General features: G+C 42.4%; 1 protein-coding gene across 4 annotated transcripts; it reads left to right on the forward strand.

Moving 5' to 3' along the window:
* Nucleotides 1-767: 767 nt before the first annotated feature.
* Nucleotides 768-14,881, forward strand: rereb (arginine-glutamic acid dipeptide (RE) repeats b). 4 transcript variants are annotated; one of them, XM_007551833.2, is made up of 18 exons: nt 768-829; nt 2,246-2,294; nt 3,798-3,922; nt 4,083-4,182; nt 4,283-4,381; nt 4,824-4,904; nt 5,016-5,169; nt 6,888-6,974; nt 7,051-7,244; nt 7,397-7,546; nt 7,798-7,908; nt 8,526-9,613; nt 10,679-10,802; nt 10,877-10,951; nt 11,579-12,281; nt 12,358-12,498; nt 12,577-12,742; nt 13,979-14,881. In XM_007551833.2, exons 1-18 carry the CDS (start codon nt 783-785, stop codon nt 14,010-14,012), a joined length of 3,528 nt encoding a protein of 1,175 aa, XP_007551895.1. In that variant the 5' UTR covers nt 768-782; the 3' UTR covers nt 14,013-14,881. The 4 variants fall into 4 exon arrangements, with proteins under 4 accessions (XP_007551895.1, XP_007551910.1, XP_007551927.1 ...); XM_007551848.2 differs by having other exon boundaries at nt 7,400-7,546; XM_007551865.2 differs by lacking the exon at nt 768-829 and adding an exon at nt 1,164-1,410 and having other exon boundaries at nt 7,400-7,546.
* Nucleotides 14,882-14,992: the final 111 nt, after the last annotated feature.

Raw genomic sequence — 14,992 nt, forward strand, 5'->3', positions numbered from 1 at the left:
TGTAAAAGCAAGATCTCATCATCTTTCTGAACCTAATGGCATAAAAAAGTGAGAAATGTCTTACAATCGGCAAAATAGGTATAGGTTTTGACTAAATTACAATAAGTACCAAATGAATATGATTTAACATGTCAAAGTTGCAGTGATTTACAAACTATTGTCAGTATTACCATGAGCTTATTTTCAAATCACACTAAGTCAGTGAAGGAGTGTGACAAAGCTAGAGAGAGATCGCAGCTGAATTTAGCCAATGGGATCCTCTGCTGGTGAAAGAGAAAGACAAGAAAAAAAATCTATACTAAAGAAAATAACCACACCATAATATTTATTCATCTATGCGTGATGAATGAACCCAGCTCATAGGCCAAAAAAATATTGTCAGGAAACACAATGGGTTGTTCCCAGTCAAGTTGATTATCCTGCTTGTCAGGACCTGCAAGGCAGCATTTAAGAAAGCAAATTTAAAAAAAACAAGCCTGGCTGAAAAAGAAAGGGAGATTACAACAGCCAGTGTGCTTAAAAAGATCTATACCACCTAGAAGAGTTAAGAGTTTATGGACTCCAATGTTAATACTAGTTATGCCCTCCACAAGTTTGGGATTTAATAAAAACACGCTAAAAGGCTGGTTATGAAAAGATGAATATTTTGTGTTGTGCCTAACTTTTTTTTGTCTCAAGTTTGCCCTAATTAAATACCATCCGTCAACCAGCTTCGGTGCAGGGCCAAATTAGACCCATAATGCCATTCGGGAGGCCGTAAAAAAATCAGTCCTGGGTTCACAATGGACCCCAGGGGCCGCAGTTTGGAACACCTCCAACCCCATATCAGGTAGCGCCGTCACAACGCAAATTTTGCGCATTTTAAATATTCATGGGTCTTCCCAAACTTTAAAATTCAAATAAGTTCTAATGCTCATTTTCCTTTTTTTTTTTTTGGTTTTAATAAAAATGTTTCTTTTGAAAACCAATAAAGGGTAATAAGATGCCAGCAGCAGTTCTTACATTATTAAGAGGGACAGTCGTATTCGCGAAAGGAATGTCTTGCATAACAGTGTTAATGACCGCAACAGTGCACACACAGTATGATAAAGCTGTTAAGATTCATGGCTGACTGTGCAGCAACAGCAGCAGTAAGTGTTGATGAAGCCCAGCGTGTCTGCGGCACATGCTCAGTAATGTACATCCAGATTAAAATGTGAACGCTACGCTGTGGCTGTTGAGGTCACTGCACTGAAAAAATAGAGCGAGTCTCTACACTACACCGCCTCCATTTTGAATTGCCATGTAATAGGGGATTCGCACAGTTGGTGTGTATGCGTGTGTGTGTCTCGCCCACTGTGCTGCGTAGTGTCAACAAGCCACAGCCAACCAAACATCCGTCGACATGGACGACCTGTTCAGTCCGCGAAGGTAACTTCAATAACTTGTCATTCGCGTTGCGCTTGTGGTCAGTGTGTGTTAAATGCTTCTTTTCGTGTCCGGCGGCGTTACTTTGAGGGCCGTTCGTGTTTAATAGCCGGAGTGTCAGTGGTCACGAAGTTCGTGTGTGGCTAACAAGCTAGATGTTACCTCGTTAGCAGCTAGCGGCTCCCGCTGGGAAAACGCCTCTTTGCTCGCTTTAATGTGGCTAACACTTGTATCCCCAGGCATAATTTAAATTATTCTGTTACTGAGCACTTGTTTAAACATTTAGTGAACCAGCTGTTTAATTCACCCTGAGGCTAAGCGCCTATCTGTGCAGCTCGTTGCTAATGTACATTAACGTCTTGTGGATGCTAACCTTTACGGTTTATTACCGATAGCACACTTTAGCTGCCGTTTTTTTTTACTAAACAGGTAGACACAGCGTGCTTTACTGCCAACTTGTTAAGATCTGCGAACAGCACACACTGTTCTCGTAATGGTGACCGTAAAAATTAGCAGCTTATGCGTGATTGATTGACAGTGTTTTGCAGCCGCTGTGGAGTCGGATTTCATTCATGTAATAGAAGAAACTGTGAGCTGAGATTGGATCACAGGAGCGAGGGGCGGGATGATGATCTGTAGCTGAAATCAGTGCCAGGCGATGTGAGGAAAGCCTCAGATGATACAGGAAGCATATTAGATCATACTGTTTGCCTGCATATACTGTATAATAATTGACTGTACTGTAACGATAGATATGCTTTCACTCAGTTTCATTTACATAGAAATCCTTTTATATACTTCAAAATGCTGTTGTAAGTTGAATTTTGTTTTATTTCAGGAGCCTGAACAGCACACAAGGTGAAATAAGAGTGGGACCAAGTCACCAGGTAACTGTAAATGCTTATTGAGTGGTTGTAAGAAAATGATTTAAAGTATTTCAGGTGTAAGATTATTTAAAAATAGCCTTTGAGGCCTCATTTGCAGGTGCATTCATTGTTGAAAAGCTTTAAAAGCAGCAATCTGCTCACATTTTATCATTGACATGTATCATACTGTACATTTCAAAAACTGGATTTTTTTTCCCCCACCACATTTTGTAACATTGCAACCATAAACTGTTGCATATTTTGTTGGGCAGACCACAAAGGAAGTGGACTTTCAATCATTTTTCACAAATAAATCTAAAAAGTGCGGAGTGCATTTGCATGCCGCCCCTTCTTGAGTCAGTCTTTTGCACATTTACTTTTCCGTGCAATTACAGCAGCAACTCTTTTGGGTTGTGTCTCCTGCAGCTTTGCACATGCCAAACTTTTGCCCATTTTTTTCTTTCCAAAATAATATCAGGTTATTTGGAGATCATCCATCCATGAACAACAATTTTTAAGTCTACTAACATTTTCTCAAATTGATTTAGGTCAGAGCTTATTAATGCAGACATGAAAATGTTTTGACATTGTGGCTTTGGCTGTATATCCGGGTCTGTTGTCATGTTGTTTTACCTCGCGGAGATTTCCTGTGGGATAGCCTGGCATTTGGCTCAGTCCATTTCCCTTTCCCTTCAGAAGTAATAAGAAAAAATATATATCTTAACAGCATGATGCCTCCATTACCATGTTTCACAGCTTGTTCAGGGTGATGTGCAGTGTTAGTTTTTCATAACTCATAACATTATGCATGTGTGCCAAAAGGTTGGTTTCACTCTTGCACATTTTTGCTTTGTTTCCTTACTTGTTTTGTGGTAAACATGACTTCCTGTGGTTTTCTTTGAACACTGTCTTTCTTCTTGCCACACTTCCATTATGACATGGTTTGTGCAATGAAAGATTAGTAGTTGTTCTGTCAACAGCTCTTCCCACCTAAGCTGTGTATCACTGTAGATCCTCCAGAGTTACCTTCAGCCTCTTGACCGATGTGCTTTAAATGATAATGATACATTTGCACCACAAGGCAACTACCATAAATATCTTCAGCATCTTATGGAATCTATTATCCATTAAGAAACCCATTATGCAACACATAGTAGCAGCCACTAGCGCTGCTCCCTCCCAGTAAGATGATGCTAGGTTCCAGTCTCAGATGGGGTCTTGATGTTTTGAGTCTGCATTTTTCCTTAGTTATTTCCTTAGCTTCCTCTGAGCACTTTGGTGCTGACCCATATCTATGGCCATGAGGAATAGTTAATGACTGAAAGAGCTGGACGCAAGCGAGAGTAATGAGCTTCTTTTGTATCATTTTTATTCAATACAGTCAGGCACAATCTCGGAATTTGTTCCAGTAACGCCTTCCCAAGTTTTCCGTTTATTGTTGAAACGTCAAATAATGTTGGTTTTTAGTTTTATTTGCTTAGAAGTGTCGGAGCTCCTTCAGTTCCCTCTTTGTTTGTCCTGCAGGCTAAGCTCCCAGAGCTGCAGCCGCGGCCAGCACCTAGTGCACAGACCCAGACGGACAATGAGGAGCTCATGTGGACACCTGGAGTCAATGACTGTGACCTTCTCATGTACCTGAGAGCAGCCAGGTCAGTCGCCCTCCGTGCACCTTTATTGCTTTATGTTCAACGTAATACTGGAAACATACATCTTTGTTTCCAAAGCACATTAAACTATAAGCTTATTAATTAAAACATATTCTCAATAACGCATTTCGCACAATATTTCATGACTTTGGCCCTTTTTTAGGAGCATGGCAGCATTTGCAGGAATGTGTGATGGCGGATCCACAGAGGATGGATGTTTGGCAGCTTCCCGTGATGATACCACGCTGAACGCTCTCAACATGGTGCGGAGCAAAATTTGTATTGTGTGACTTTGAGTAAATGATGCAATTTCAGTGCAAATATGCAAAAAATATGTTGACAGTTTTCCCATCTCAATTTTAGCTCCATGCAAGCCATTATGATGCAGCCAAAGCTCTGCAGCGTCTGGTCAAGAGGCCTCTGCCCAAACTGATTGAAAAATCCTGGTCAGAAGATGATGTGGTGAGACAACTCTTTGAAATGGTTCAATTCGAGAGATTTTCTTGCAGTGAGAAAGTCTTGGGCTTGAATCCCAGCCTGGCGACTTTTTTCATGGAGCATACTTGTTCTCTATGTGCATGCATGGGTTCTCTCCGGGTCCTCCAGTTTTCCAACTCTGCTAAAAAACACCACTGTGAGGTTGATAGATCTGAACTGTCCTAAGGTGCGTGCGTGCGTGCGTGCATGGTTGCTTGTCCTTTGTTTCTCTGTGTGTCCCCTTGATGAACTGGCATCCTGTCCAAACTAAAGCCTGGCTCTCACCCAAGATGGGCACCAGCCTTCCTTCAACCCTACAGACATTTCATAAACTATTAATTGATCAATAATCTTAATTAAGATACTTCCTAAGTGATTCATTGAGAAAATTGATTTAATTTCTCATTTTTTCCCGTTTGTCTTTCAGAAACGCTTCATCAAAGGTCTGAGGCAGTACGGAAAGAATTTCTTTCGCATCCGGAAAGACTTTCTCCCCAGCAAGAAGACTGTAAGTGTGTAGTTTTGATTAGTTTCTTGGCATATATAACATGTTTTCCCTTTGTTACTGGTATGTGAATAATGATTACAATGTTTTAATAATAATCATGTTTGCCATCAGGGAGAGTTGATCACGTTTTATTACCACTGGAAGAAAACCCCAGAGGCCGCCGGGACCAGAGCTTATCGACAGCAACGCCGGCAGCCGTCATCTCGCAAAGCGAAAACTCGATCCGCAGCGACTAATGTCAACCCTCCATCTCGAAACTATTCAGGTCGGTTTCACTTTTGATTTTATTGTGCCGATGAGAAGTTTGCATACATTAATCACAGGGACAGATTTTCAAGACAGATTTGACTGCTGGTTGTTTTTTATTTCTTGTATTATATAACAACTTAGTTGTTCTTTTTTATATCTCTTGTTGATTTTCTCTAATCCTCACAGTAGGGGTGTAGTGATACAATAATTTCACGATACAATATACGATGTTCTGGTCACGATACGATATGTATCACGGTATTTGATGAGCGATACAATTCGCTACAATTCACTGCATTTTTACGATTTTCTGAAAGATTTTAGAAGGACAGAGTGATTTTAGTGACTTATGTTTTTTTCTTTTGGACACTGTGGCTGCATTTTGGAGTAAAAATGCAGCCACAAATGCAGTCTTTTGGACTATGGGGAAACAGGCTTTTCTACCGTGGCTCCCGGAGTTAGCCGTGGCTGTAAGCTACTTTCGTCTAACTGCTAAAGTAGTGGCTCCGCCTCACCCCGTAGTGATGACTCCCTGCAGCTACGCAGCGCCGCTATTCCCCTGCTTGGATCTCTGAGTAGCTGCCTCTCAGACTGCCAGGATCTCATCGTACTCTCACTGCGCCGCGGATTCCGGCTGGGGGTTTTTCCTCTTCGTCTTCCTGCTCAAAACACAGCGCCGCTGCGCGCCCGGATGTTATCAACCCATGTTCATTCTTCAGATAATCCTTTATATACAGAACAGAAACTGCTAAGCTAAAAACTAATTACAAAGTGAATGCTACCAGTCAAAATTTGCATTAATTTCGCGACTTCACTGCTTTTGCAGCTGCTCCGTTCCGCTTCTCTTTCACGGTTAGTTGTGCAACTTTACTTCGTTCCTCAGCAACAAAATACAGCCCATTGTTATTTATTGAAGATTTTACATGTCCAAAAACACAGGAATCTAATGTTTCGTTTTTTACGTTTGGAAGCTCATTCCCTCTCACATAATCGGAAAAGCCGGGGAATGGCGGCGCTTTTGACATTTCTCTGACATTCGGAAAAATATGGTTTACTAATTTTAGCATAACTCCGGTTATACTTGGCCTATTAACACAATTTAAAAACTGGTGTGTAGTTTATAATGTGCACTTTAAGCTTGAGTTGAAAGTTAGACTGAGCGAGGCGGAGTCTGGCTGCTACGCCGTAACAAACTAGACAAAAAGAGCTGTCAGGCTATGGACCCCTATGGATCGATACTCGCGGATGAAAAATCGATACTTTCCGAGGGCAGAAAATATCGATATATATCGCCAAATCGATTTATTTATACAGCCCTACCTCACAGTCAAATAATACACAAAGGCTCGAGCAAGAAAAATCTTATCTTGTTAATGGCTGCAAAAAGTGTTTTTCTCTCCAATTTAGTTTGGAAATGTAAACTGCATATTGAAGAAGGTGTATGCCCATATATCTGGAGCTATAAAGTTAAGTTTGAACATTTTTAGAGAAAATTTATCATAACTTTATACTTGTTAACCAAATTGTATTTTTACAACCCTGATTAAAGTTATTTGTCGTATCATCATATATCACACTGCTCAAAGGTGTTTTTAAAAAGATATTAAAGCCTATAATCAGTGTATGCACTCTTCTCACCTATATTTTTATTTGATGCTTCCTGTTGAATGGAGAGGAACAAATTTGATCACAAAATATTCCTGAATTTACACACGTGACGCTTACCCTCTCCAGTTGAGGCCAGTTCTGCCAGCGAGGATGATGTCGACAGTGAAGACAGCGAACAGGAAGCAAAGAGCTGCAGCCACTGTGGAACAACAAGTAGGTTCTTCAGCAGAAGGAAAGAGCTTTAACCAGCTTCTGAAACGTGCACCTAAAGCCGTTATTTATCAAACAGCTTCTAAGGATTGGCACCAGGTCGGGAGAGACAACTCTCTGCTCTGCACGACTTGCCGCACGTACGAAAACAAACACGGATGTCTGCCGCCTGCTTCTAAATCTGGGAACGCTTCCTTTATGTTCAAACCTGTGAAAGTGGAAGAAGAGTTGAACAGCAAGCATGGCATGAGGACTCGACAGAGCAGAGCACCTGTAAGCTCTTGTCTTCATATTGGCTCAAATGAAGCCCAGCACAATTTAGGCTTTATAACAAATATTTTTAATGCAGGAAACACAACATTTTGCAAGTGATCTGGCTTCAGCTGTTGTTTGAAGCAATAATTACTGTTGGTTGTGTTTTAAAGCAGCTGACGTCGTTAAGAAGTGGCCTCAGGAGGTTCACTGGCTCTCCGAACACAGAGGATTCACAGTCTGGCAACCAGACCGGAGGAATCTCTAGTTCCTTAAGATCCTGTGCGGATCATAAAAATGACTCCACAAAAAAAATAAACAAGGTGAGCATCGTGTGGTCATAACCAAATAATAAACTTATCTATACATCACTATTTCAAAAGAGAAATAAGCTGTTTTTTTTTTTGTTTTTTGTTTTTTTGTAAAACTTCTATTATTGTGTTTTTAAATAAGGTTACAGGTTGCTTAGATACTTCTTTAGTCTGAGAGGGGATGTTTTATGAGAGTAAGAACTAGCAGTGAAGACTCTTTGGTAACACTGGTGTAATTATGTGTAATTTTGCTTTTTGTGCAGAAGATAAAAGAGGAGGTAACAGTGCCAAAGACGGCAAAACGTGTGCGGGAAAGTCCTGCTCTAGAGTCTGATGAACCTGAAAAGATGACACCTAAAAGGCCAAAGACACAGGTAAAAGACTTCCACAAGTAAATTCTGCAGTTCACAGAACACACCAGATCAAGGCACTTCACACTTTAAATTTATTCTCTTAACTACAGGAAGCAAAGAGACAGTTACAGGCTCAGTGGAATAGCCTGAATCTGCAGTTCAATCAGATAAAAGCAGAAAGTCGTTTAGTTTAACTACTGATAAGAAATTACACTATCACGACAAATTGATGTCTTCACAGCACCCTTTGATGCATATCAGGGGGATTAATGTTTTGAATTTAATTTTCTCACCACAACGTTCTCCATTCCATCATCAGCAGAACAAATTATGCGAGGCTGGAGATCAGCTTCAGGGAATTTAATTTCAGGATTTTTCAGATCTGGATGAGCATGGCAACAGAAAATAAGAGGGTGTAAAAAATATTTGTATAAACACATTATTCCCTACTCCACTGTCTAAATATTACAACCCTTCATGTACTATTTACTATTTATCCATCTATCCTTTTATCCTTCCTTCCTGCTCAACAACGCCTTCCCTTGAAGCTGTTAGATGAGAGGAGATATTTTAACTTTACATGGACTTTTGCTTTGATGTTTTGTTCTCCGATATGAATCAAGTTTTTGTTCTTGAAGGATCCACGAGGCGGGTCTCGGTCAGAGGGAGAGGCAGAGGAGGAAAGCTCTTCAGAGAGCCGCAGCGCTCAGGACGACGGCAGTGACACCAAAGACATCGACCAGGACAACCGCAGCTCCTCTCCCAGCATCCCCAGCCCTCAGCAGGGCAACGAGAGCGACTCGGACTCCTCTGCCCAGCCCAGCGGGGCCCCAGCTGAGGCCGGTGCTGCGACTCCGACGGACGTGCCAGTCCTCCAAGCCGTCCCCTCTCAGGACCCTCCCATTCCTCCTCAACCGTCACAAAGCCTAACCTCTGCTGACCCGGCTCAGAGCCCCCCTTCATCCTCCCCAGACCCTCCACAGGGTGGAGCTGCTCAATCCCCTGCCACGGCCGGCTCAGGTTGCCGAGCAACGCCGGTCTCTGGTCCAAGGCCGCAGCCAGCAGCGCTGGGTCTGGACACGCCTCTCGCTCCTGCTCCGCACTTCTCACCTGCTCTCGGCCCCACGCAGCCGAACGGTTCCCCCCCTCACACTCCGCCGCGCTCTGTGCCCTTCTTTAGGGATGCTCAGCTGCCGCACCCACCTCAAGTCAAGCCCCCTCCTACAACCCCAATCCCACCGTCACACAAACAGCTGCCTCACCAATCTGCAGCACCTTTCCCCCAGATGCCCTCTAACCTCCCACCACCTCCTGCTCTGAAGCCCCTCAACTCTCTCCCCAACCAGCACCCTCCAGGCGCCCCTCCCCCTCCTTTGCAGCTCATGCCTCATCCTTTGCCTCCACATTCGGCTCCATCCCAACTTCCAGTGTCGTCTCAGGTGCAGAGCCACCCTGGGAAAAGTGGGGCCTCGTCCCTCCCAGCGGCTCCGGCTCCGCTCCCTCTCACATCCTCCGCTGCCGGCCCCGTTCCGACCCTGCAGCCATCCTTCCCACCGCACCCACCCAGACCCTCTCCAAACTCTGCTGCCGGAGGATCACAAGTTCAGATTAAAGAAGAGCCGCTGGATGAGGTGGAGGAGCCGGAGAGCCCGCCGTCTCCTCCAAGGAGTCCCTCACCAGAGCCCACTGTTGTCAACATGGCGAGCCACGCCAGTCAGTCTGCAAGGTATGTTTAGAGTCGTTCCGTAAACTGAGAAGAATAATGCAGCTTTGTCTCATGAAATACCAATACAATACATTAAAAAAATGTGGGGGAAAACTGTTGCAGGCATTATAAGGCAATCTATTATGTAGGGCTGTGTAATAATATCGATATTGCGATATATATATTGATATTTTCTTTCCTAGAAAAAATCGATATTCATCTGCAAGTATCGTAACATCCAACTGTCACCTTGCTCACTCACTGCTTGCTTCGCCGGGAGTTTGATTAGGTCATCAGGCTTAGAGTGATTCCTTCAGATTTTAAGTGTCAAGGTTAAAAAAGTATCAAACTATTCAGAGCAGGCTACTTGGTGCACTTTATTTACTTTACAAATGCATGTAAGCTACAGTTTGTACTGTTTCAATTAAAAGAAACATGTTTTCTCACCACTTCTTTGATTCATTTTGTCCAGCTGTCGACTTTAAGTCTGTTTCCATGTCCAACTAGAGCGAGGTATTATTTAGTTGGTGCTTTTAATCAGTTTTCAGTTAAATTAATTCAATCCAACTCTATAACAGTCACAAAATGTCACCAAAATCACTCTGTCCCTCTAAAATCTTTCAGAAAATCGCAAAAGTGTATTGAATTGTATCATTTGCTGAATATCGCAATATATACCATATCGTGGGCAGAATATCGCGTATTGTATCGTATCGTGAGATTATTGTATCACTACAGCCCTACTGTTATTTATTTTGAACAGTTAATCCTATCCTAACATGTTAAGATGTTCATTACATCATTGTTTTTGCTAAATGTGCTTGAGCTCTGCTTGGGTTGCTAGGTGATGGCACAGTGCTCATCGAATGTGACTTAACAAATTAGTTTACTCGATTTCCAGACACCAAATTACATTAACTTATTGCCAAAAAGCTGCTGGATGCTGCTTTTAGAAACAGTTGAGACCCAAATGGAAGTACAAACATACAAAATGTGAATTTTGTATAATAGGTCTTCTTTAATGCTTTAGAAAAAATATATCGATGCTGTGTGCTCATTAAATCTTCTTGTTACTTTGTCTTGCAGGTTTATAAAACACTTGGATCGAGGCTACAACTCCTGTGCGAGGACAGACCTTTTCTTTACTCCGCTGTCTTCCTCCAAGCTGGCCAAGAAGCGGGAGGAGGCTGTAGAAAGGATGAGGAGGGAGGCTGAGCTCAGCGCGCGGCAGGAACGTGAGCGAGAGAAAGACAGAGAGCGCGAGAGAGAGAGATGAGGAGGGAGGCTGAGCTCAGCGCGCGGCAGGAACGTGAGCGAGAGAAAGACAGAGAGCGCGAGAGAGAGACGGATAGAAACTCTGTAAGTTATGGTCACGCACTAGGCAAATGCGACCTAACTCCATTTAAATTATTATTATTTTTGCTTATATGCGACCTGTATTTGGCTTTTTCACCCCAAATTGGTCCAATTCACATTTTTTGCCCCCCAAAACTTCCGATCTGTGCTATTTCCATACTTGGTACTAATTCGGATATGCATCCGATTGTTTTCAAAGCGTCTGAATGGTCATGTCACATTTTATCCAACATTTTTGTTACTGATGTGAGACTGGCGTCATAATTCTGCCCCAGATAAAGCCAGACACAGGACGTAAACAATGGCTGAAAATCACTGTCGGTGAAGTGCATCACATCACAATTTCACCACTACTGGCTCTGACTACCCATCAGACCAGCCTTCCCTACAGATCTTAATGCTTCACCAAAAGGCCATCGCTATTAGTTCTTTCTTTTTATTAACTCCCGTCAACTTGTTATGATCTTGTGATGATACTGTCAGCTCCTGTTGCTGAATAAACGTTAACATTTGTCTTTTTTGCGTTTGCGGGTGACTTTGAGGGCGTAAACAAACAGAAGTCTCATTGCTGTCGGGTTTAATTAGTAGTATAAACATTTCTCTGACTGTATTTTTTATTTTTTTTTTCAGAGAGCATCCAGCTCTTCCCATGACAGTCGCCTGAGTGAAGTGCAGATGACGGCTCAGATCCACGGCCGGCCCTCCTTTGACCAGCCCCCCACCACAGTTGCGGCCGTGCCCCCGTACATCGGCCCCGACACGCCGGCCATGCGCAGCCTGAACGACTATGCTCGGCCCCACGTCATGTCCCCCTCCAACCGCAACCATCCGTTCTACGTCTCGCTGAGCCCAGGCGACCCCCTGCTGGCCTATCACATGCCCGGCTTGTACAGCACGGACCCCGGCCTCCGAGAGCGGGAGCTCAGGAACTTCAGGGAGCGGGAGCTGCGCGAACGAATGAAGCCCGGCTTCGAGGTCAAACCCCCAGACCTGGAAACCCTTCACCCGTCAGCCAACCACCTGGAGCACTTTGCTAGACATGGAGCGCTGGCTCTGCCCCACATACCCGGGCCGTCGCACCCTTTTGCCCCCTTCCATCCGGGGCTGAGCCACCTGGAGCGCGAGAGGCTGGCACTGGCTGGGCCTCAGATGCGCCCAGAGCTGAGTTACGCCGAGAGGCTGACTGCGGAGCGGCTTCATGCTGAGAGGATGGCCTCCGTGGCGACTGATCCAGCCGCCCGGCTGCAGATGCTCAACGTCACCCCTCATCATCACCAGCACTCTCACATTCATTCCCACCTGCACCTCCACCAGCAGGACCCCCTAGGTCAAGGTGAGGTCGAGTTGTTGGCACTTTTTCTGTCCGAAGGTTTGAAACTTAGTTATTTTCATGCGTGACCCTCGTTCAGGTTCAAGTCCTCATCCTCTGGTCGACCCGCTGGCCGCCGGACCACGTTTGGCTCGATTTCCCTTCCCTGCTGGTCCAATCCCAAACCCCTTACTCGCCGATCTCCCTCATGATCATGAGATGCTGCGCCATCCACTGTTTGGTTCGTAATTTCACCTCCTTCTGCAGCCCTTGCTCTGCTGGTTTTAATTAGTGTTTTTTGTTGTGTTTTTTTTTCCAGGAGCTGCATATCCTAGAGAGCTTCAGGGACCGATTCCTCACATGTCTGCCTCACATCAGCTCCAAGCCATGCATGCTCAGTCTGCAGAGCTGCAGCGGATGGCAATGGAGCAGCAGTGGCATCACCTGCACGGAGGCCCTCTGCCAAGTCAGGAAGATTATTACAGGTGAGCATTTTTAAACATATTTTACACCATCAAAAATACACTTAATTTACAGATGCATCTCACTAAATGAAAATAAGATTCTTTATTCGTGTAATTTAATTCAACTGAAACTCAAAAGCCTAAATATAGATTAATTACATGCTGAGTTTTGAATAATGACTTTCAGTTTCTCAGAAAATATGTTGTAGCTATCTTATGGTCTACGCAATCATGAAAACAGCTACTGAGTTATCAGTTGTTCAGTTCTTGACTTCCTCCATATGGTGAATATGGAGGAATATTTAATGATTAATCTATTCAAAAAATTTACACATTCTACAGATTGTTTTAAAAAATGAAAAATATTTTCTTGCATAAAATTCAATAACCTATTTCAGTTTGTTGCATGGATGCATCTGCAGCTACAAAAGGTACTTCTAACATCAAGATGTGAAAACCTCAGCCTTTTCTGCTTCAGTCTAGGGCTGATCTGTCGACTCTTTTGACTAACCAATCAATAATTAGATAGCAAAAGTTGCTTATTTGATATTTTTCTTTTACAGAGTTTGAACCAGGTAAAGCTAATGGGTTTATTTTCTCAAGTGCTAAATGCATATATTTTTGTTTAGTTTTAACTTAAGTTCTGCTGTTATTATGTTGTTCCTTCTGCAAATGGCCCTTTTTGAGGTTGTATACTCCAGTAAACTAGTAATTGATTACTAAATTAGTTGACAATTACTTCAATAATCGATTCTTCATGATTGATTTGATTAATCGTTTCAGCTCTACTTGAAATATCACCCAAGGTTTTCCCTAGAAAACTTGCTAAGCTCGGTGGTTGGGCGCTAGGGCAGTCATTCATCCAGCTGCTTGTCGTGTTTTTGAGTTAAAAAATGTTTAAAGTTGACAGGAAATTTGAAAATATCACTTAATTATTTTAATGAAAGATTGGAAGATTAATACCTGAACACCAACTGTAAAGTCTTAAAAAATGCAAACATATTAAAAAGACTTGCATAAATAAGTAATGCTTAGCCTGGTGGGAGCACAAGTAAAGCCTGGTGGCCCGCCAGGCTTTAAAGTAGAGTACATCCTTTAATTTGGATATACTCTACTTTTGTACAAGTACCAGAGTAAGACAAACAGATCTTCAGGGTAGCGTTTGTTATCTTTGTTTTTGTCTCACTGTTTGAATCACATTGGACTGGAGTATTCTGTAGATTTTCAGTAAATTGTGACTGTTTTTAACTTTTGAAGCCGCCTGAAGAAAGAAGGTGACAAGCCGTCTTGAGGTGGTGCATGCTCTGAGCTCCTACAGATCAATACTGTGTACTTTTAACACTCTAAATGTATTTTTTGTGTGCTGTCTTCTGTTTGTTTGTGTTGATAAATTTTAGAAGAATAGTGGTGGAACTCAAAGTGTGTTTCGTGTTCTGCGCATCATGAAACCCTGAGATTTTCCTTAAGAATATACACTAGTTTTATCATCCAATTAATGAACAGCCCCACCAACTGGGACTTAAAGTGACACGTGTCCTCTCTAACCAACTATTAAACTGTTTCTTATGCAGTCATATGAGTTTGCTAAAGAATGATGAAAACAGACCGATTTTGGTGTTGACTTTAAATATGTTTATCGTTTCTAATAGAGTTCCTGTACAGAATAATGTTTAAATCTGTGTGTGTATGATAGATATGACCTAGCATGACTCACCCTTCAGTTTTTCCACTGAGATAGTAGAACGAAGTTGTATTGTGTTGGTAGGCTTTAAAAGCTCCGTAGAGGACTGGATTTAATCCTAAATAAGATGAAATGTATCTTTAAATCCTAAATTTTTATATATCGATATATCTTTTCACAGTATAACCGAAGCTCATTTTTGAGAATGTAAATACTACATGTTCACAGTAATCTATATGACTGAGTATTATTGATATATCAGTAGATGTAAACACTTGATTCAGCATGAGAACAATACAATCCCAAGGTAGTGTTATAAGGTGTGCTAAATACTTGGACCATAACCTGCCTGTCTGTTTACTGACAGGAGGTTTTATTAGGAGAATCTATTTACAATGTTTTCCTGAAAATGTAACAGCTGGATAGAAACTAAATCTTAAACATTTGGGTGGAGTTTTTCTAAAAAAAACAAACAAAAAAGAATACTGCCTTAATTCAGTATTTATGTGATATATATCAATCTGTATCCATACCATATTTATTTCAATAAATATTTCTCCAATGATACAATTTTCTTGTCATTTTTGTCT

This window comes from Poecilia formosa, unplaced genomic scaffold, assembly GCF_000485575.1.
Source record: "Poecilia formosa unplaced genomic scaffold, Poecilia_formosa-5.1.2 Scaffold2, whole genome shotgun sequence".
Lineage (NCBI taxonomy): Eukaryota > Metazoa > Chordata > Actinopteri > Cyprinodontiformes > Poeciliidae > Poecilia > Poecilia formosa.